Source organism: Pinus tabuliformis, chromosome 8, assembly GCF_031772625.1.
Source record: "Pinus tabuliformis cultivar Carrire ecotype Pingquan chromosome 8, CPIR1, whole genome shotgun sequence".
Taxonomy (NCBI): Eukaryota; Viridiplantae; Streptophyta; class Pinopsida; order Pinales; family Pinaceae; genus Pinus; species Pinus tabuliformis.
In genome coordinates this window covers 551,822,606-551,844,324 of record NC_142294.1, presented here as the reverse complement: position 1 = coordinate 551,844,324, position 21,719 = coordinate 551,822,606, and the positions used below count along the sequence as shown (strand labels likewise).

The 21,719-nt window shown below is 37.7% G+C and overlaps 1 protein-coding gene across 1 annotated transcript in view; it reads right to left on the bottom strand.

Annotated features, from left to right (window-relative positions):
* The window catches only part of LOC149236633 (YbaK/aminoacyl-tRNA synthetase-associated domain-containing protein), a 65,153-nt gene extending 47,272 nt beyond the window's left edge, over nt 1-17,881 (bottom strand). Inside the window, exons 1-5 of the mRNA XM_089368986.1 lie at nt 17,548-17,881; nt 15,033-15,092; nt 14,879-14,932; nt 14,613-14,673; nt 14,394-14,470 (exon numbers count right to left, since the gene is read on the bottom strand). Of these exons, the coding sequence (XP_089225112.1) occupies nt 14,394-14,470; nt 14,613-14,673; nt 14,879-14,932; nt 15,033-15,092; nt 17,548-17,586 (291 nt within the window). The 5' untranslated portion in view covers nt 17,587-17,881. The remainder of the gene's footprint in view (nt 1-14,393; nt 14,471-14,612; nt 14,674-14,878; nt 14,933-15,032; nt 15,093-17,547) is intronic.
* Between the last annotated feature and the right edge of the window lie 3,838 nt (nt 17,882-21,719).

Sequence of the window (21,719 nt, the reverse complement as noted above, 5' to 3'; positions counted from 1 at the left end):
TCAGGGCCCAAGGCCTTATCCTGTTGCATACTAAAAGTTGCCAATCTGATTTCTTCTTCTGTGACATCCTGATCCAGATCTCTGTTTTGAGAGTCTAAGATTTTGCTCTCTACAGCGCTGAGAAAGTCAGAGTTGTCCGACTGCTGAGGGACTGCTGTAAGAAGAGATTTAAAGTGATTGAAAGCTGCCTCTTTTATTTCTTCTTGGTCACTAAACTCTTTCCCTTCTACCTCTATTTTATCTATCTGATTTTCGGCGTGCCTGAGCTTTATGTTGTTATGGAAGAAAGAGGTATTTTTGTCTCCAGCCCTCAACCACAAGCACCTCGATTTCTGCCTTTGTTCCTCTTCCTCGACTCTATTTTGTCTATATAGCTCCCTGTACATTTCGTTTTCATGGATTATATCTTCATTTGTGAGTTGGTTGTTCTCTTTTTCTTTGTTCCACTGCTCCATCTGCGTATAGAGATCCGCTTTTTCCTCTTCTCCATTGCTGCGTTTTCCTTAGCCCACTATTTGATGACTGCTCTTAAGGATTTTAATTTGGTTTCCCAGATGTAATGAGGCGATCCCACGACTTCCTTTGCCCACTGTTTTTGTATGAGGGAACGAAAATCTTCTTTAAAATCCCAAATTTTATTGTATTTGAAGGGGAGAGGCCCCAAGTTTCTCTCTTTTTCCATATACATCACCACAAGTTTGTGATCAGAGGCCGAAACTTGGATAATTTTACTCTTAATGGAAGAGAAGCTTGCTGCGATTCTTTCCTACACGAGAAATCTATCTAGCCTCTCTTTGATATTGTGGCATCCTGTTCTTTTGTTACTCCATGTATATTTCCCGTTGAAGGGGGGTATGTCAATGAGATTATGGGTCTGGATTATAGCCTCCAGCGCCTCTCTTGAAGAATCCGTATGGAAGTTTCCTCCAAGCTTTTCATCCACGTTTCTTATTAGATTCAAGTCTCCTCCCAGAATTATGCTCCTATCGTGAGAGGACTGTAAGTCTAAGGATAATGAGTCCCAGCAAGTTGCTTTATCCCAATAATGGTTTGGAGCGTAGATGTTGTATATGTTGAAAACTTCTTGAGAGACTTTGTTTCTGAGTTCTGTTCTTATCCACCAATTGCAAGATTGGAGGTTGATGTGAGCCCATTTATTCTTGTTCCAAAGTGTTCCTATGCCTCCTGAGGCACCTTCTGAACCTATTGAGTAGCCTTCAAAATTTTTGAATCTTTTGACTTGTTTTTGAAAATCTTGGTCTGACATTTTGGTCTCCTGGATGAGGACGAAGTCTGGCTACTCCTGATTTATTAAGTCACGCACTGCATTTATTTTTGAGGAGGAGCCCATCCCCCTACAGTTCCAAGAGACCAGATTCATCATTTACCAGATTTTGGGTGAGCCCCGCTCCTCTCCTTTGTTTTTTCCCTGCTTCCTTTTTGCCTATCTAGATAGGAGTCCATTGGTTGCTGTGCTCCAGTAGCCATCTCTTTCGCTGCTGCCTCATCTCTAAGTTCTTTATTTGACTTTCTACCTGCCTTTCTTGGGGGATTTGAGGGAAGACTGGTTTCTTTCAGTTTATTTCTGGTGAGTATTCTCTCTATTGTTGGTGGAGGGGAGGATTGAGGGATCAAGGGCGGGGAGATGACAGCTAATGAGTTGTCGCGGGGGGAAGGGGGAGGGGAAGAGGGGTCTTCAACTTCCATTGATTCAAAGGGGTTGGAGGTGGAGGGAAAGGAGGGAGCTGAGCTAGATGGGGGAGGAGGGGGAGGGGGGAGGGTTTCCGGGGAGGGCTTAGAACTAGGCCCTTGAGAAGAGGAAGATTTTTTCTTTTTTACTTGTTCCCAGTGGCCGTCCGGAGATTCTTCATTTTCAGTGGATTCATTTAATTTTGACTTGCTACATCTATTTGCGAAATGTCCATATTCGTGACATACCTTGCATTTGAAGGGTAGTTGCTCGTAGTCCAGCTGTTGGATGTGCGTCCATTGATCGACCTTGATCTTGATGGCTTCCGGCAGGCCTTTCCCAAGATCTACTTCTACGCAAATCCTGGCGCATGCATGCATGTTCTCCCTTGGCTTAGATATATCGATGTATTTTCCGACTGTGTTCCCTATTGCCCTTACTGATTCATCCCCCCAACAATGGAGCGGCAGATGTGGGAGGCGGACCCAAACCGGAACTGCATTTGGGATGTCCATTTCCGGATCGAAGTCTGGTGTCCATCTATTCAGATAGAGGCCTCTTGAATCCATAAAGTAAGGGTCGTTTCTGAATATGAGATTCTTGTCCTCTTTTGTTTCAAAGATAAATGTGTAATAGCCCCTTCCACAAAATCTGATGGCTATTTTCCCTTGGGTCATTGCGTTCCAGTTGCGCTCCACCCATTTTTGCATTGATCTTGGAGAAGGCCAAAGGCTAGTGAACTGTCCAACGAGACCTCTTTCAGCGAGGGTGATTGCTGATTTCCTTGGCAAGGATGGAGGGAGAGAAACCTCGGGGATTTCATCCAGTTTCTTGACAAACTTAGAGACAGAGGGACGAGTTCTTGTAGCAGCATTGTCAGGGATCAATGAAGCGAAAAGTTCCTCGTGGTTCTCTGGATCTGGAGGGGGGGGCATTCCCAGCCATTCAAGACTGAGAAGCCAGCTCAAAAGGGACGAGGGCAGAGATGGGCCCCAGCACAAGATCGGGCAGGAGGCCCGTGGGTTATAGTTGTGAATTCAGTCAATAACTCAACATTATAAAACGAAGGCTAGCCTAAGAGAAAAGACAAATCAAGTGAGTGCAAGATAGTGAGATAGTGAGCATCTCAAAGATTGGGCAGAGAAGGACATCCATTCAAGTGTGTAGATTCCAAAGGAAGAGAACAAAGCGCAGCAAGAGAGTAGGATCCAACAGCCAGCAAGATCAAGGGAAAGGTTTTGAGGGCTCTTATTAGCTGGAAAATTCAGGCTTTTGCTCTTTGTAACTTTCCTCATTGGGCATTTAACTTATGAAGGAGGGAAGCCCTTGTATGTTGTGAAACTAATGTTACTAAATAGCAGATTTGAAGGGCATAATTTTTCGTGTGCATGTGTAAGAGATTGGTCATTTTTGCTTCTATTTTTTTATATTGTATTTACCTGTTAAGAATATCAGCAATGGCTTTATATAGTAAATCTGTAGTTAATAAAATAACAAAAAATGATTTGCTAGGTAATAAATTGGCAATAACTGAGAGTAGTAAAATTAACGTGGTATTAGACCTAACACTCCGACATGGAGGCCAATTTCAAAGTTTTGCACAAATCAGCCAGCAATAGCAAGGAGCCAACCTCTCAACTGCTGAAGAAGAAAGACTTGAGCAACCTCAAGTGTTTATTTGCCACAAGAATGGGCACCAAGCATCACAATGTTTGGAGAAGAATAAAGAGGGGAAATCATAGCAAACATCAGCATTAACCGAGCTTCAGCTAGATGATTTTGCAAAGAAATTCGAGACAGATTTCTCATTAGTCTCACGTTGTCAAGCCCCAAAGTGCCAACGCATGCTCCCATCTCAACCAACCGCCAAGCGCACCACTGGGATGACCTCACTTGCTATGGTCCCTTGGATTGAGAACTTTTACACCTGCAATGCAACTAGAACTCATTTTTTATTTGACGATTGTTTTGAAGGGGGTTGTTCCTCTTGAATTTTTGGACAGTTTTGGCAAAATTCTCATAAACATGACAAACATTGCACTTAAAATGAAGTTGCTCATAATCTAGGGCTTGTGGTTGTCTCTATCCATCCATATTGATTTGCAACGCCTCTGAGAGTCCCAGTCCACCTCCACACATATTCACATGCAAGAGCATAGATTTTGATTTGGCTCTGCTTGATCAATAAATTGACCCAACATGTTCCCAACATATTTGAGGGAGCTTTCATCCCAAAATATTAGAGTGAGATGAGGGTGTAGCATTAAATAGGCACTTTTACACAAGTCTAAGTGTCTAGACGTGTGGAAGAAATCCAAAGGACCTTTGAGTTTTTAACCTTAGCAAATTATAATAATTTCCTTTTATCAAAAAAAGTGAATTAATCTAATGAAATGCAAAACTGATTTGCATTAGAGAATTATATGAATCTCAACCATTGATCTCAAGTGAAGTTGAGGTCTAATTTCAATCGTCAATCACTTTGGAGATTACAGTTGTGAATTAAGTCAAAAAGTCAAACTTATAAAACAAAGGTTAGGCTAAGGGAAAAGACACATCAAGTGACCGCAAGATAGTGAGATGGATTCCAAAGGAAGAGAACAAAACGCAGCAAGGGAGAAGGATCCAGCAGCCAGCAAGATCAAGGGACAGATTTTGAGGGTTCTTATCAGGTGGAAAATTCAAGCTTTTGCTTCTTGTAATTTTCCTCGGTGGCATTTAATTTTCCAAGGAAGGAGGTCCTTGTATGTTGTAAAACTAATGTTATTAGATAACAAATTTGAAGGGCATAATTTTTCATGTGCATGTGTACGAGATTGGTCAATTTTGCTTCTGTTATTTTATATTTTATTTCCCTGATAAGAATCTCAACAGCGATTTTATTTACTAAATCTGTATTTAAGAAATTTACAGCAAATGATTTGCTAGGTAATGACACTGTGAGAGGGAGGCCAATTTCAAATTTTTGCACAAATCAGCCATAAATAGCAAGGAGCCAACCTCTCAACTGCGGAAGAAGAACTACTTGAGCAAGCTAAAGTGTTTCATTTGCCTCAAGAATGGGCACCAAGCATCACAATGTTCATAGAAGAATAAAGAGGGGAAGTTGCAGCAAACATCAGCATTAGCAGAGGTTCAACTAGATGAGTTTGCAAAGAAGTTCAAGAAGGATTTCTCATTAGTCTCATGTTGGCAGGCCCCAAAGCGCCAAGGCACGCTCCCATCTCAACCGAGTGCCAAGCGCACATCTAGGATGACCTCAATTGCTCTGACCCCTTGCATTGAGAATTTCTACACTTGCATTGCAACTGGAACTCATTTTTTATTTGACGATTGTTTTGAAGGGGGTTGTTCCACTCAAACTTTTGGACAGTTTTGACGAAATTCTCATAAACATGACAAGCATTGCACTTAAAAGGAAGTTGCTCATAATCTAGGGCTTGTCGTTGTCTCTATGCATCCATATTGATTTCTGACACCTCTAAGAGTCTCAGTCCACCTCCAAACAAATTCACGTGCAAGAGCGTAGATTTTGATTTGGCTCTGCTTGATCAATAAATTGACCTACTGTGTTCCCAACATCTCTGAGGGAGCTTTCATTCCAAAATATCTAAGGGAGATGAAGCAGTAGCATCGAACAGATATTTTCACACAGGTATAAGTGTCTAGATGTGTGGAAGAAATCCAAAGGACCTTTAACCCAAACAAATTTTGATAATTTCCTTTTATCAAAAAAAGTGAGTTAATCTAATAAAATACAAAAGTGATTTGCATTAGAGAATTAGATGAATCTCAAACATTAATCTCAAGTGAAGTCGATGTTGAAATATTGGATAGCTATGGTCAGCATTTTCCATCAAATTATGGAGAAGAAACTAATTATTTGTCACCTCAAGTGGGCTCATAACCAGCCCTACAAGTCGGCTCATTAGAAGGATATCATGTCGACCCTACTAGGGCAAATTAGCTCTCTCACGTATCCTATAAATTGGGCATCAATCACCATCATTTCAAACATCATCAAGCTCATCATTGGCCTGCAATTGCAAGTGTATTCAACCTTCCATTTCAGGAGTCTGAGGAAGTCTACAAGGGATATATTGAATGTAGTTTGGTCTATCTTCAACGGCTAGGTGCTACAGTCACTAGGGTTAAATTCAACTTCTGTTTTGACACTTCTTTTGTGGCCGAGAATTGCAAAGAGAGACTCACTCTCCTTTACGACACAATTCTGAAGTTAACCAAGTTGTTTTTGGTTGAATCTCCTCCATAGTTCGTTGACTATCACAGTGGGAATTTCAACCATCTATTGCAGTAACCTCAAGCCTAGAATTTGGCCTCCTTACAAATCATCCTATTGGACAGAAGAGAAATCTCTCTCATTTTATAATTAGACTTTGATAAGTACTTTATTGTCGACTATTTTGGACTTGTTGGAACATTTTGATGTAGTATTGATGGACAGAATCTCTCTCACAAGGAAAGAATTTTGGGTTTTCCCCTGAGTGGGTTTTTCCTTGGCTTTGAGCCTAATCTTGGTGTCTCTTGTCTCTTGTTTATTGTCTATTGTTCATTGTCTACTGTGATCTCTATTAAGTGCTCTTGTTGAAGAATCATTGGTTGAAGTTTTTCATGTATATCTACATGTTGATGAAAGGAAAAAGAAGTAATTGTTTATATCAATAGAAGTAGCTATCAAATTGTGAAAAACTATTCTAGTCATTGCTCTACTAGAATTTCAACATGGTATCAGAGTTGTTGTGAAGGAAAAGAGCAGAGAGATCATCTTAAGGAGCACTTGAAAGACACTTGAAGATCACCTTAAAGAGCATTCACTCATGAAGACCAAAAGCAAGCTTGAAGGAGCTACTAACTACAAGGCATGGAAGGCAAGAGTTGAGATCATTCTTGAAAGGAACAAAGTCTTGGGAATTGTCACAGGTAAAGTCATTGAACCATCTGATCAAGCAGGAAAGGAAAAGTATCATGAAGATGATATTTTGGCAAGAAGCATTTTGTTGGATTCTGTTAGGGATCATTTGATTCCTTATATTGTTGAACATAAGACTGCTAAGGCTATGTACGATGCTATCATTGGATTATATCTTATCAACAATTTGAACCAATCTATCAATCTAAGAGGTCGGCTCCGTAACATCAAGATGACAAAGAATGACACTATAGCACCATATTTTGTCAAGATATCTCAAATTAGAGACCAACACAAAGCCATTGATGAAGAAGTTTCTGATAAGGAATTGATAGTTGTTGCTTTGGGTGGTCTCCCTATATCTTGGGACTCATTTGTTGTAGGTGTTAGCGCAAGAGAGAATGCTCCAACCTTTGACAAGTTATGGGCAGCATGCACTCACAAAGAGTCAAGACTCTACTCTAGAGGAGACCTTAAAGATCCTAGTATAGAAACATTTGCAGCTCATGTTAAGGGAAACAAGAAGAAATAAAATTTTGGCAAATTCCAAAGAAGTGTTGGTAGAAGACAAGATCCTAAATCTACTTCAAGAAAGGCTTCTTCCTTTCATAGAAGACATTCTTCTCCCTCTCCAGATAGAAGAAATAGAAGAGATGATAGAGATAGAAGAGATAAAAGAGATTTGTCAAATATTCAATGCTTCTGTTGTCAAGCCTATGGTCATTACCAAACTCAATGTCCTCGAAGGAATCAAAGAGATGACTATGAAAGGGATGATGATCGTAAAAGAAGTAGAAGACATCATGCATCTGCTACTTATTTAGATGAACCATCTTCAAAGAGGAGGCATAGAAGATGTGAATCTGAATCTGAACACTCATTTATTTGTGCTCTTACAGGTTCTAATGGAAAATCATGATGAAATTTGGCTTGTTGACAGTAATGCCTCTAAGCACATGACTGGAAATTGTGATTATTTGTCTGAATCAGTGTTGTTAAAATCGCGATTTTATCGGAAAATCGCGATTTTTTCCTCTACCCGATCAAATCGCGATTTTTATACCAAAAAATCGCGGACTTTTTTTTATAGCGATTTTTTCCAAAAAATCGCGATTTTTACAGAAAAAATCGCAAAGGCACAAGGCAGCGGGCTTTTAATAGGCGAAAATCGATTTTTTTATGTCATTTTGCTGTTTGCGCGCGGAGGAGGAGGAGAAGAGGTGAGGGAGAGGAGCTGGAGGAAATCAATAGGATTAGACTTTCATTTTATTGTATATGACATTATGACATAATGAGATACATTATCATATTTTTTGTTGATATTTTGAGGCTGAGTTGGGACTCAGGACTTACTATTCAGGACATGATTCAATGTTATGTGTGATTTTAGCGCTAGAAATGATATTAAACATCTTATATATTAGTTTTTTTACCATATTTATGTGTCAATGTATTTATTTTATGTTGTAGATGGTTTAGATATTAAAAAAATTGAAAAAAAATGAAAAAAAATGAATATTTTTGTGCCAAACGCTTTTTTCCCGCTTTTAACGATTTTTTCCGCTTTTTTCCCGGCGCCGATTAAATCCCGATCGCGCTTTGTGCAACATTGGTCTGAATTACTTGAAAAGAAGTTCTCTCAAAAGGTCAAGCTTGGAGACAATGAAAAATATGAAGTCAAGGGCATGGTACATCGTCTTACCAACTGGAATCTAGGGGTAATGTTTCCATTAACAATATTTTATGTGTTCCCAGTTTGAAGAAGAATTTGTTGTCCATATCATCTCTTGAAGACAAAGGGTATAGAGTTTCTTTTGTTGATGGACAAGTCTTACTATGGAAGAAAAAATCATGTTTTGAATCTACTAAAGTCATCGGGGTACGAATTGGAGGACTATATCGTCTCCTTGGTCATTCATTCCAAGCTCTCTTTCACAACACTACAAAACATAGTGAGGTTTGGCATAGAAGGTACACACATATGCACTACAAGGCTTTGGGAAGATTGAAAGATTTTAAGGGTGTACCTGAACTTAAGACTGATCATGATGGAGTATGCAAAGGATGTGCCCTTGGGAAGATTGTTAAAGGGAGATGCTCCAGCAATGATAACAGATCCAAAGGTATATTGGAGCTTATACACTCTGATGTTTGTAGGACCATACCTGACAAAACTTTAGGTGGAGATGTTTATACTATGTATCTTTTATTGATGATTATTCTCGCAAAACCCGGATCTATCTTCTCAAGACCAAGGATCAAGTGTTTGAAAAGTTTCGTGAATTCAAAGCACGGGTTGAAAATGCTACAAGAAAAAGGATCAAGACTCTAAGGTTTGACAACAGTGGGGAGTACGTATCAAATGAATTAATTGATTTCTATAGGGATGCTTGAATTAAGAGGGAATTGATAGTTCCTTACTACCTTGAACAAAATGGAACTACAGAGAGAGAATCAAACTATAATAGAAGTTGTCAAAGCAATGCTTCATGATCAAGAGTTGTCGATGTTTCTTTGGGAGAAGCTGCAAGGACTATTGTCTACGTTCAAAATAGGTACCCACATCGAGTTTTGGATTATAAGACTCCCAAAGAAGTCTTTTCAGGTGAGAGACCGAATGTTGAACATTTAGAAATCTTTGGTTTTCCACTTTTCGTTCATGTACCCAAAGAGAAAAGGGCAAAGTTCGAACCATCCAAGAGAAAAGGTACCTTTGTTGGATATAGTGAAAATTTAAAGGCTTTTAGGATCTATTTTCCAGGGAAATGTTATATTGAGACTTGACGGGATGTTATATTCGATGAGGGTGTTACATTTTGGAAATCTAGGGATTCACACTTGGAGTCTGATGATGAAGTACCAAGTTGCTCCAAAGAATGTGGAACCAAAGTCCCAGGAACCTGTACCCATGAATGAAGACTCTCATGTAGAACACGTTGATCATGAACCTGTTGAATCTACAAAATTTCTTGTTGCTGAGACAAGAAAGAGACCTGCTTGGTTAGATAAAACTCTGAAGGAAGTTGAAGGTCATGCTATTGTTCATGGTTTTTCAAGGAAAGCAAGAAACCAAAGAAGTACTCTAGTTATACAGCCTTGATGTGCAAGATTATTGAATCTGAGCCATCCTCCTATGAAGAAGTTGTTGGAGAGAAAGTATGGAAAGATGCGATGACTGAAGAATATCAGTCTATATTGAATAACGATGTTTGGGAGATCATGCCTAGATGTAAAGAGAAATTTGTTGTATCATCAAAATGGATCTATAAGATAAAACATGTGGTTGATGGAAGTGTGGAGAAGTACAAGGCTAGATTCATGGTTCGTAGATTCTCCCAGAAAGAAGGAGAGGATTATGAAGACACATTTGCTCTCATTGTCATATATGCATCTATTAAATCTGTTATTGCTCTTGCATCTATTTCAAGTTGGAAGTTGCACCAAATGGATGTCAAAACAACCTTTCTAAATGGGTTCACTAAAGAAGAAGTTTACATTGAACAACCTCTAGGGTTTGAGGTCCACAATAGAGAGACACGTAATTGTAAATTGAAGAAGGCCTTGTATGGCATGAAGCAGGCCCCTCGTGCTTAGTACTCTCGCATTGATAGTTATCTATTGAGTTTGGGTTTCAAGAAGAGCATTGTTGACCCAAATCTATATTTCAAAGTTGTCGATGGTGAGCCCCTGAGATTAATGTTGTCTGTAGACGATTTGTTTCTAACGGGAGTAGGTATTGATTGTTTTGTGCAAGAGGGAGTTGGTTTCCGAATTTGAGATGAAAGACCTTGGTATCATGCATTACTATTTGGGATTGGCAATTTGGCAAAAACTTGAGGGGATCTTTGTGGGCCAAGGCAAGTATATTGTCTCAATCCTTCAAAAATTTGGCATGTTGGATTGTAAGTCTATGGACACTCCTATGGTGACGAAGTTGAAGAAGATACAGGACAGTGACTCAAAGTTGTTTGATCCTACTATATATCGAAGATTGATTGGCTCGTTGAACTATCTTGTGAATACCAGACTAGATAATTGTTATGCAGTTAATACATTAAGTCAATTCCTGGTCAAGCCTCGTCGTGTACACTGTGTTGCAGCAAAACACATATTGAGGTACCTGCAAGGTACCATTGAGGATGGTTTGATGTATGCTTCTAATGGTCAATGGAAATTGTATGGTTTTATTGATGCTGATTGGGATGGTAGCTCTACTGATAGAAAGAGCACCTCTAGATATTGTTTTAGTCTAGGCTCCACTATGGTTTCTTGGTCTAGCAGGAAGCAGACCTCTATTGCTTTGAGTACAGCTGAAGTTGTATACATTGTTGTTAATGTTGCTTGTTGTGAGGCTATATGGTTTTGAAAATTATTCGTTGATTTGTTTGATCAAATGTTAGAGTTGACTATTATCTATTGTGATAATCAAAGCTATCTAAAACTATTTGAGACGCTGGTGTTCCATGACAGATCAAAACATATTGAAATCAAGTATCACTACATCCGGAATATTATCTAAAGAGGAGTTGTAAGGTTCGAATATGTTCCTAATGATGAGCAGGTCGTTGATGTATTGACGAAATCGTTGTCCTGAATGAAGTTTGGCTATTTCAGAGAACAACTTGGAGTTGTTGAAAACACCTCTCTAAGATTGAGGGAGCACAGACTACATAACATCATGTATAGACCATCTCCCATAAGCTGTGTGCCGAGAGACATTATTGTTCAGGAAATGTATTGATGATACCTCCTGTAGGTTGTGTGTCAAGAGACATTGTTGTCCAGACTCCAAGAGACGTATAGATGGATTCCTCCCGTAGGTTGCGTGCCAAGAGACATTGTTGTCCAGGGGATGTATTGATGATTCCTCCTGTAGGTTGTGTGCCCCGAGACATTGTTGTCCATGAGATGTATTGATGGTTCCTCTTGTAGGTTGTGTGCTGAGAGACATTGTTGTCTAGGAGATGTATTGATGATTACTCCCATAGGATGTGTGCCAAGAGATGTTGTCCAGGAGATGTATTAATAATTCCTCCCGTAGTTTGTGTGTTGATAGACCTTATTGTCGAGGAGATGCTTTGAGATGGATGCTATGTATCTTTCCTTATGTTGAGATCAAGAGAGAGATACTTGGATTGTGTTCTCTTCCTTAGGTTGTAGGCCAAGAGACCTAAAGATTGGTCGGGAAGATGGATCATGAGAGAGAATGAAAAAGTACCTCCCTAGCTAAGAGGGAGTATTGAAATATTAGATAGCCATGATTGGCATTTTTCATCAAATTATGGAGAAGAAACTAATTATTTGTCACCTCAAGTGAGCTCATAACCAGCCCTACAAGTCGGCTCATTAGAAGGATATCATGTTGGCCCTACTAGGGCTAATTAGCCCTCTCATGTCTCCTATAAATTGGGCATCGAACACCCTCATTTCAGACATCATCAAGCTCATCATTGATTTGCAATTAAAAGTGTATTCGGCCTTCCATTTCAGGAGTGTGAGGAAGTCTACAAAAGATATATTGACTGCAGTTTGGTCCCTTTGGGTGTACCTACCCTGATTTTCCACAAAAATAAAATAAATAAATAAATAAAAATATATCTCAAGTGAATTTGAGATCTAATCTCAACCGTCAATCACTGTGGAGATTACAATTATGGATTCAGTCAATAACTTAAACTTATAAAAGGAAGGCTAGGCTAAGTGAAAAGACAATGAGATATTGAGAACCTCAGTGAATGGGTGGAAAAGGACATTCATCCAAGTGTGCAGATACCAAAGGAAAAGAAAAAGGGGCAACAAGGAAAAATGATGCAACAGCCAGCAAGATCAAATGACATGTTTTGAGATTTTTATCAGTTGGAAAATTCCGGTTTTTTTTGTTTGTAATTTTCCTTGGTGAGAATTTAATTTTCCAGTAAGGGAAGCCCTTGTATGCTATAAAACTAATGTTAATGGATAGCAGATTTGAAGGGCATAATTTCGATGTGCATGTGTATGAAATTGGTCAATTTTACTTCCATTATTTTATATATCATTTACTTGTGAAGAATCTCAGCAGTGCTTTTATTCAATAAATCTTCAGTTAATAAATTTACAACAAGTGATTTCCCAGGTGATAAATAGCAAGTAGCTGGGGATAGTAAAATTGATAGAGGCGGCCTAAACACATCAAGGCTGATGTAATCTCATCTTCTAGATTTTAGTCAAGAGACCAAGAAAATAAATCCATTCCCTTGAATCCCACAAAAGAGAGTCCAAAACAAAAAATCAAATCGCCTTACTCCTTATTGAGAAAGGCAAACACAAAATAACCTCAACCCAAAGCAAATGAAATTACTTATCTATGAATCTTTGGTGACGAGTACTCTACTACCCCTGATTCTACAGCACTTGGGTTAAGCCAAAGGCCTATAAATTTTCCAATCAAAAAACACACACAGAATAAGGACTTTTCTTCTTGGTTCTGGGAATGGAAGATCCAAATGAGGGTGGCTTCCATTCATTTTACAAATATACTTTGTGAAGATTATTCCCTTTGCCTAGCTTTGGAGAACCAACCAAGATTTTGAACACTTGTATCTATAAACAAATATCGTCTCCCATTTTTCCTTCTACTAGAAACTCCTTACCAAAGATTGAACCACAAGACTCCCACTCGTATTAACCAGCATCGACTCTCTCCCATCCAAAAAAAAAAACTACATACATATTAGTGGCTACATGTGAACAAACACAATGAGGGGACAGGCTAGAATAAGCAGGCCTCCCAACAAAAGTTTGCAAGCACGCAACAGTAGCTAGGGTATTTCTTTGCATCATCTAAAAAATACTTCCTTTCTCACAGTAACAAAAAACTGGTTTGACTTATTAATAAATTAAATCCACTTTATTTTTCACATTACGTGAATTAGCACATGTTGCTTTTGAAAATAGTCGAATGATGAGTGGAACAGCCAAGGAGACATAGAATCCCACAAAAACAGAAAAGTTAAGCATAGTGGTATAAAAAGTAATTGTTTTATAATGTACATCCCAAACACAACAAATCACCTCAACCATAAGGACCAGCAAGCCTTCACATCCCCTCTCCCTCTCTCTCCTACTAAGCACCAACATCTTCAATATTTGACCTTTCTATCATATCATTCTACTTTTTGGTTAGATTAGCTACACACTTAGTTGTGCCCCCTCCCTTCTGTGTTCTTTTATTTTCAGCATTTGATATAGGAGATGTTTTTGTACCAACTGGGTCTAGCTTGGGTGGTTGAAAGAGATGACGTTATCCTCCCCACCCAGGTTTTCCCGCAAGTGCATGTTGAGTTCTTAATGATATATTGTTCTAATGGTTGTAATCCCTATGTTCACAAAGCCTTGCGCTTCTACGAAATCCAGTTTACCATGGGTACCATCCTTGGAATGAATGGAAGTGCCCAGTGGGTTTCCTTAGGATGTGTATTTCACAAAAAAAAGGAGTTGCTTTTGCACTCCCACATTGTATCCACACTAGGTGTACCTTTTAGTCCCATTGAACTACTCTCGTGGTGACTTTTTGGACATCCATAAAATTGTATTAACTTACCTTGTATCCACTTTGTTTTCATGTGTACAGACTTAGCACATGCTAAGAACCAACTCTTTAGGTTAGTCATTTTCAAAAGAATATCCATAAAAGGTGTGACTAGAACACCCTTGTGCGATTGAAAATTTAGTCCTTTATCAGATTGGGATTCACAAAATGGGAAAGCCTAACATGCAGTTCCTAAATATTCATACCTGAAGCACTTCTTTTAATGTTTCTTCTGGAGCCATGCGTAAACCACTCTTTCCTAAACCCAGCCGCTGAGACAGAACTGTTTAAGCTTCAAAAACAACAGAAAGAATGTCTTTCGATGAATATCTACAAACTATACATTCTGATATTACAAAATTCTCAATCACATTATTGCTTTCTCTAGAAACCATACATCACATGAACAAACGAAGGATTTGCACCTTTCAAGTCCACATTTGTCGTTGTCATAGCAGAAACAACATAAAGTCTGTGTTTTTTATCCTGTACAATGACGTCCGACATCAAAGATTTTCACAATATGCAAACTTGAGATGCCACAAATAGGAGAAATAACTCAATTCTGTAGCTTCCTTATCATAAACTCATTTGTCAAAGCAAACATCAAACACAAATATGGAATATGGAGATATGCAGTCTGACTCCAGATGGGCGGGAACATTTGAATATAATCCAAAACTATACTCACCTTTAGAAATAAGTTTTTACTGTGTCCACCTTCAAGGTGTCCAACGTATTTCGCCTTAACATAACAAATCACAACAAATATTTAACATAAATAACAATATCTAATCTCCCAAGCACAGTATGAATTTTCTGTACAGCATCAGAATCCTCCGTACCTGTGCTTCAACTGTCAGAACAACTGGATGTTCATAACTCTCAAAGGCAATTCCAAGCTCCTGCACTACGTCGCAGCAAAAGATTAGATGAGCTGCCAAGTTAGTAGAACATTTCTAAGTTCACATTCTCAAGAGTAACTATTGATAGGTTGATCTACTTATTGATACAACTACTGCCCATAAGAGGAGTTGTATATTATAATAATATACAAATCCCATGTGAGAGAATTACAATGTTCCACTAAGTTTCCGAGACAGGGGGATGCAAGAACAGGGGGACACACAAGGGGGACATGTAGGTGCACCACCAAATTTTAGGGAAATTCAGGAGAGACGGGGATGTAAGGGTGTGTGTAAAATATTAAAATAGTAAATATTGTATAGATTTATTTAAGTTATCAATCATCGTTCTAGAATCTAAATTGATTTAAATTCATCATTCATTATTCTAGAATCTGATTAATACTAAGCAAAATAGTAGATACTAAAGTCCAAAGACTGGAATAGTAAATTGAAATTACTCAAACTCAAAAATAGTAAAGAGTGACGACTAGAACGAATTCCTAATAGCTATGACGAGTTCCTAAAAATTAGGATGAGTGCATGAAGCAGTTTAACTCGTGTGATTAGTTGGGGACTCAGTAGTTTGTCTCCTAGTGCAAGTTAGAAGTCTCAATGTTTATTTGTGGCTAGGACGAGTTACATCAGTCAGTTAGACTCAATTAACTAGTCAATCACAAGACCAAGTTCCAAAAATACACTTGCCAGATTTAGCATAAGCAAAAAGCTTATAAGGAGGACGAAGGCACATAATTGATTCATTGTTTTGTGAGCACGAGCTGGTGAGACAAGACAATAGAGAGCATGAAATTGTGTGCAGGAGCTTGTGTGTGGGAAGGGTGTACTAAGGAGAAGCTTGTGCGCAAATTGATAGAAGAGAATTCCTTGGAATTTGCACTAGGATTTAGGATTTAATTCTTAAATAACAGGAGCTCCCTATGCACAAGGATCCAGGAAGCAAATCAGGGTTCTTGCAAGGTGTTTCAAGTTTAGGACAAGTAGAGAGAGAACAAGATTGTTTTCTGATTGAAACAGTTGTATTGTAAGAGATCTATTGCTCAAATTTCTATCAATAAAATCTCAAACAAGCAAAGAGTTTTCCCAGCTGGGTTCCCACTGTGTTTTATTTCTGTTCTATTTCACTACAAATTGGCAGAGAGATTCAAAGAGATACAAGTTGATAGCCTGAATTTTTCCTTTGTGTATTTATTGTAATGTTGCACTTCCAGGCGCAGATTTTTTAATATAATATTTCCAGCTAGTGATTGCTTCATCATTGACTTTGTATTAATTACGTTTTAACTATGAATATTTACATATTTGCTATGTGTGTAACTGTAACCTCTTACAAGTTTTGATAACATCAATAGCTAAGATATACGATGTTATGAATATATCCAATTGTTACAATGATGTTTTTAAAAATATTTAAATCTACTTTTACTTTTAGAATAGAAGGTTCAATCCTGAGCTATAAAAATAAATAATGTTTTTTCTTATTTTAATTATCTTTTCACAAAAATACTCATTACTTCTGTACTTGGTCATATAAATCATTACTTATGTACTTAATCCTATTAAGTTTGAACATTCATTATGTATTTTCTAACTTCTCCGGGACTAAGCTGCCATGCAGCACTTGTTGTAAGAACGAATAGCTTTCAAACTTACTATAAGAGGGGATGGCTTGTAGAGTTCTTCGCCTTTCTGTGTATTCATGACCACTTCACTTTGGCAATGAGTATGCACAATGTGTCATCATCGAAGCGCTAAAGCAACTAAGACAGCCATTTACAGTCCCAAGCGATACAGTTTTTGGTGAATTACAACGGAGAATAAAAACATTATGGATATAGTTCTAAGGATATACCAAGTTCCATCCCTCCCCTGCATCTGAAGAGGGTAAGGGTCTGATGTTTGAACCTGGGTAGGGTACCATTGTCTTTTAGAACTAGCAATGAGATCCCGATGCCAATTTGGATTGTATTTCTCATTGAAAAATAGGATTGAGCAGATTTCACGAGATTCTGAAAAACCAAAATTTGAGGTAGCTTGTGGCCTGAACTAAAATAATGATGATGATGCAGATGATAATAATTACAGTCAGTGAGCTAAAATAATGATGATGATGCAGATGATAGTTGTAGGCACCACGTGAGATTATTAAAATACTTGAAAGAGTTCTGGATGTTTTCAGAGATAAATATAAGGGCTAACTAAAATAATCATTCGTTTCAGGTTGTGAAGCAATCCAGAACGCTCTTGGGCCTCATTTTTCAATATTTTGTAATTACATTAAAAGGCCTAATACCCGAATAAACCCTGAATTCATTCGCAATATAACACAGAAGAAACAACGAAATCTATGGCTTCGCAGAACCAAAAACTCTATTCAGCGCTTACATAAATGTGCGTGTCTTTTTTTTAAGAACAAAGAGGAATGGACTGAAAGAACCTGTAAACGAGCTAGTAGTTGTTCCTTGGTATATCCCATTGTGGCAAAACAGAAAAGTATCGGACTTTGATCAGCGGAAATATATCACAGAAATGTGTCGGACTTTTATGAGCGGAAATATATCACAGAAATTTGTCGCACTTTGATCAACAACAGGAGATGAACAACGTAAAATTGGATGAGAGGCTGTGGAGAATACTCTTATATATAGTCCTGCCATTACATCCTTACACGTTTTTCAATGCCCTACATTTTTGTGTGTACCCTTATAGTTGAATATGGCAGCAAGCTCCCCACACAACAATTTTTCCCGCTTCCGGTTTAACCGCCATCTTAACACGGGAACCATCAATTAACCGAAAGGATTAAGAAGGAATCGGGAAGTAAGTTTGTTTTTCCCATTATAACACGAATTTTTATTTTTAAATTATGAATATTAAATACCGATATGCATGTACCAGGGCGTGGGAATGGATTTTGGTTTGAGTGATTTGGTGAATAATTTGTGTTCTCATTTTAGTGGGCTCAAATTTCTCCCAACATATTATAATTATAATTGGTTCAATAATATGAGAAAATTGTATTTGGTGTAATAGTTGCACTTAATTTTTTGAAATTACAAATTATCTCTCTTGAAACATGTTATAATTGGCCCATTTGTAGCATTATGAGATTATGGATCTTTTGAAATTATCATTTCTCCATAAATTCTCATTCTAGAAATTGTGCCAAGTGAGTTTTAACATCCATCAACATGTGATGTCAAAGTATAGTGATCATTAGGTCTTACTTTTGCAAGTGAGTTTTAACCACCATCAACAAGGTGTAATGTCAAAATATAGTTATGATTAGATCTTACTTTTGCAACTTGAATCGAGGTTTCATTAGCAAAGCTTTAAGCTCAAAGCCTAGGTTTCACCTTTGTTAAGGTAATGTAAAGAGAGTGCCTTCTCTTTTAAATAAGTTAGTGTTGGGAAATATATTGTTGAGGATGTATTTTGTCGTAAGAGATCACAAGTTCAAACCAAATTGGGTAGAGTTTGTACATGTTGATAAATTAATATTGGCCCATTATGATGTGGCTTGAGGGGTAGGCATCTCTCTCAAGTGAGACCTAGTGCATTTGGATGTCTCGACCCTTACCAAGTCACAAGTTATTGCTAGTGTTGCCTCGCAGGCAACTGATATTGACTCCACCAAATTTTTGGTTGTTTTTTATGAGAAGTGTAGAATGATAATATTTCGACAATTGTATTCATGCGCAATTCGAGTTTATAACTCTAGTTTTGTTTAGATAGAAACTAAAGTTGTAACTAATCTTATAAATATTAGGGAGGGTCGAAATGTGGAGAATTATATGAATGCTTGCCGTTAAAATCCATTGTAAGGTTGTATAAATCCCTCCCTCTTCTTTTTACGTAAGGGGTATGGTTAACTAAAGGAAGAAGCATTCCTCCTCAACTGTGTGCCTCTTAAGCTTTGTCTAGTCTCAAACACTTTAGACAAGTTAAGGATAGCAAGCCTCCAAGAGTCATTGTGAGTGAAGTTATTGATAAATCTAGAGTGGAGACCTACTTTGATGGGATTGATTAGTGGGAGTTGTGAATAGGATGGACCAAGGGGGATACCATATCTATATAATTCTCACTACTTTAAAGCAGATTTGAGTAGAAGCTCTATTTAAAGTTTAACATTGAAGCTTATTTTAAGGGTGGATGTTGATAAATGTGTACAAAAATTACAAGATATGGGTAACTAAAAAGTGGTCATTTGTTGTATTAGAGGGAAAAGAATATTATACTCTATTTTAAAACGCATTTACGAGGAAGTTTTGATCATAAAAGCTCCAATTACTAAAGTTTCATTTATACACTATATGTAAAGAAAGGAATGGGCTTGCATATTCACTTTCAAAAGATGTCTTGTTGATGGCTCCAAGGTCATGTCGTACATGGGAATGGTAGGAGAATCTTCTTGCTAAATATGATTCAAGTCCTTTCCTATGAGGAGATGTTGCTTTCTTTGGCCAATTGATAGAATGGTTGTCTTGCTTCGATCATTTCTAGATATAAATAATTTATCCATGACTTATGTGTATCACAACTAGTTTGTGATTTATAGTTTGATTACGAAAGAAGACTGCATATTTAAATCCATTAAGGGTAATTTGTGGATTGCTATGCATGCATTTAATATTTATGTGAGGTTTAGAAGGGCTATGTTTTACAAGCATGTATGAATATGGTTTTGATTGTTGAAATCATGAAGTGTACATGAGCTTTGGGAGGATGATGTTGTCCCATCATGGAAACACTATACTTTTGAATTTGTAATGAATGTTGGAAGCTTGTTGAAAATATAATTTTCTTTCAATTAATAAAATAGTGATTTTTCAAGTGTGTCAAGTGCAGGGGGGGATCATTATGGATCTAAAGGTTGATCTATAAAACTCATTTTCCTAGGGTCTTGAGAGGGCTTCAAAAATTACGTAAAGACTTGCACTCTCTACCAAGGTATCATCCTTACTAAAAATGTCAATTTAAATATAGTCTATTTTGTTGCAAGTGATTCTGGTATAATCACGAGCCTAATGGTCTTTAAGGCATTCCCCTTAAATAGTAAACTAAGTTTCACCATTATCTGAGTTTGAAAATGGATTGAAGGATTTCATGAAGGCTCATTTCATCGTGTCCTTTGATAATTCAATAACTAGATTGGCATGTTGGCTAACAAAGGTGTGGTTTACAAACCATGTGCCATTTAGATAAAAGATGGGTGGAACATGCACCCAAATCCTTAACAACCCAAAGTTTCAATTTGCAAGACAATCACCAAAGTCATTAATAGTCATTTTTCAATCAACGTTTGAACTAGATTTCATGTAAGGTGCCTAGATCCAAAAGGATAGGCACTACCTCCTCTCACATGTTAGAAGTGATTTTGGTGGAGTGTTTTGAATTTTGTGTGGATGAATTTCCATTTCATTGTGGGATTGTGAATTAGTATGCGAAACATACTCATGTGGAAGGAGATTGGAGGTTGGCTCAACCAAATTTGGCAAAGGCCCTCTTCAAGCTTCTAGTTTTGTTCTTGAAATTCTAGTCTTTCCAAAATTCATTTAAAAGAAGAAAGGTGAAGTATTTTGATGGCTCGAGGTTTTGGTTCTCAAATGGGTTATGGATAGTGCCCTCATTGGGCTTTTAGCTCTAATTGCTTTATTAAGCCCCCGGGTTAGACTTATTCTTTTGTATTTCCATATGCATGGTGGTTTTGTTTTTCTAAGTGTGTCCATTGTGACATGCTTGGTGCTATAACCTCTCAAAGTATATCCTATATCATGTCCCTACAATCCCCCTGTCATTTCATCTAGATAATTCTTTGATCAATCCTCTGTTGTGGTTTTAAGGGTTAAGAATGTTCTCTTTTTCTATTATCCTTATGACCTATAAATTATCATGGATATTCCATTAGATAATTTGTCACAATAAATATGTTAAGGTTACAATGAAAATCCGGATTGTACACAATGAGGATTAATTTTTCCTTAGATTCATGGATTCATTGAGTTATTGTGTTATGCTTATGCATGAAATAAATAAAATAGGGAAAATAGAGAATAGGGAAAAAACACTCATAAATTATAATGAGCACAAGATATGATCTAGGAAAGCCTTAGGGGAGAAAACCAAGTTGGAAGGCGAGGCTACTTTGTTCTCTCTTTCTCTAAATGGAAATGGATGTAATTATAAAGGAGTGACATGTGTGGCCCATGGGTTGCTACAATAGCAAACCCTCTTTGTTTTCTCTCTCTCTATCCACTCTCGGATACTTTTCCCATCTATGGAAGAAATGCACACAAATAGAATGGAGTCCCTTTTCCTGTAAGTGGCTTGGTTATAATGCAACTTGATGGAAACCAGTGGTTAAGTTTGACTCCTTCAAATCTTAGCTAGAGTCACAATATTTAACTTTTTAGAGTTTTACACGTCTTGATCACATGGATAGCCCATTTTTCATGAATAATGGGGATTGATGTGGCATCCTCTCAAATTATGGTGGTCAAAACAAAAAGGTCATGTTAACAAGGTTAATCCTCTCCACGGACAGAGACGCTCCCTCTAGCCCAATGAGTGGGTCTAGCAACTGAAATGACAATCAACTAGACATCTTCC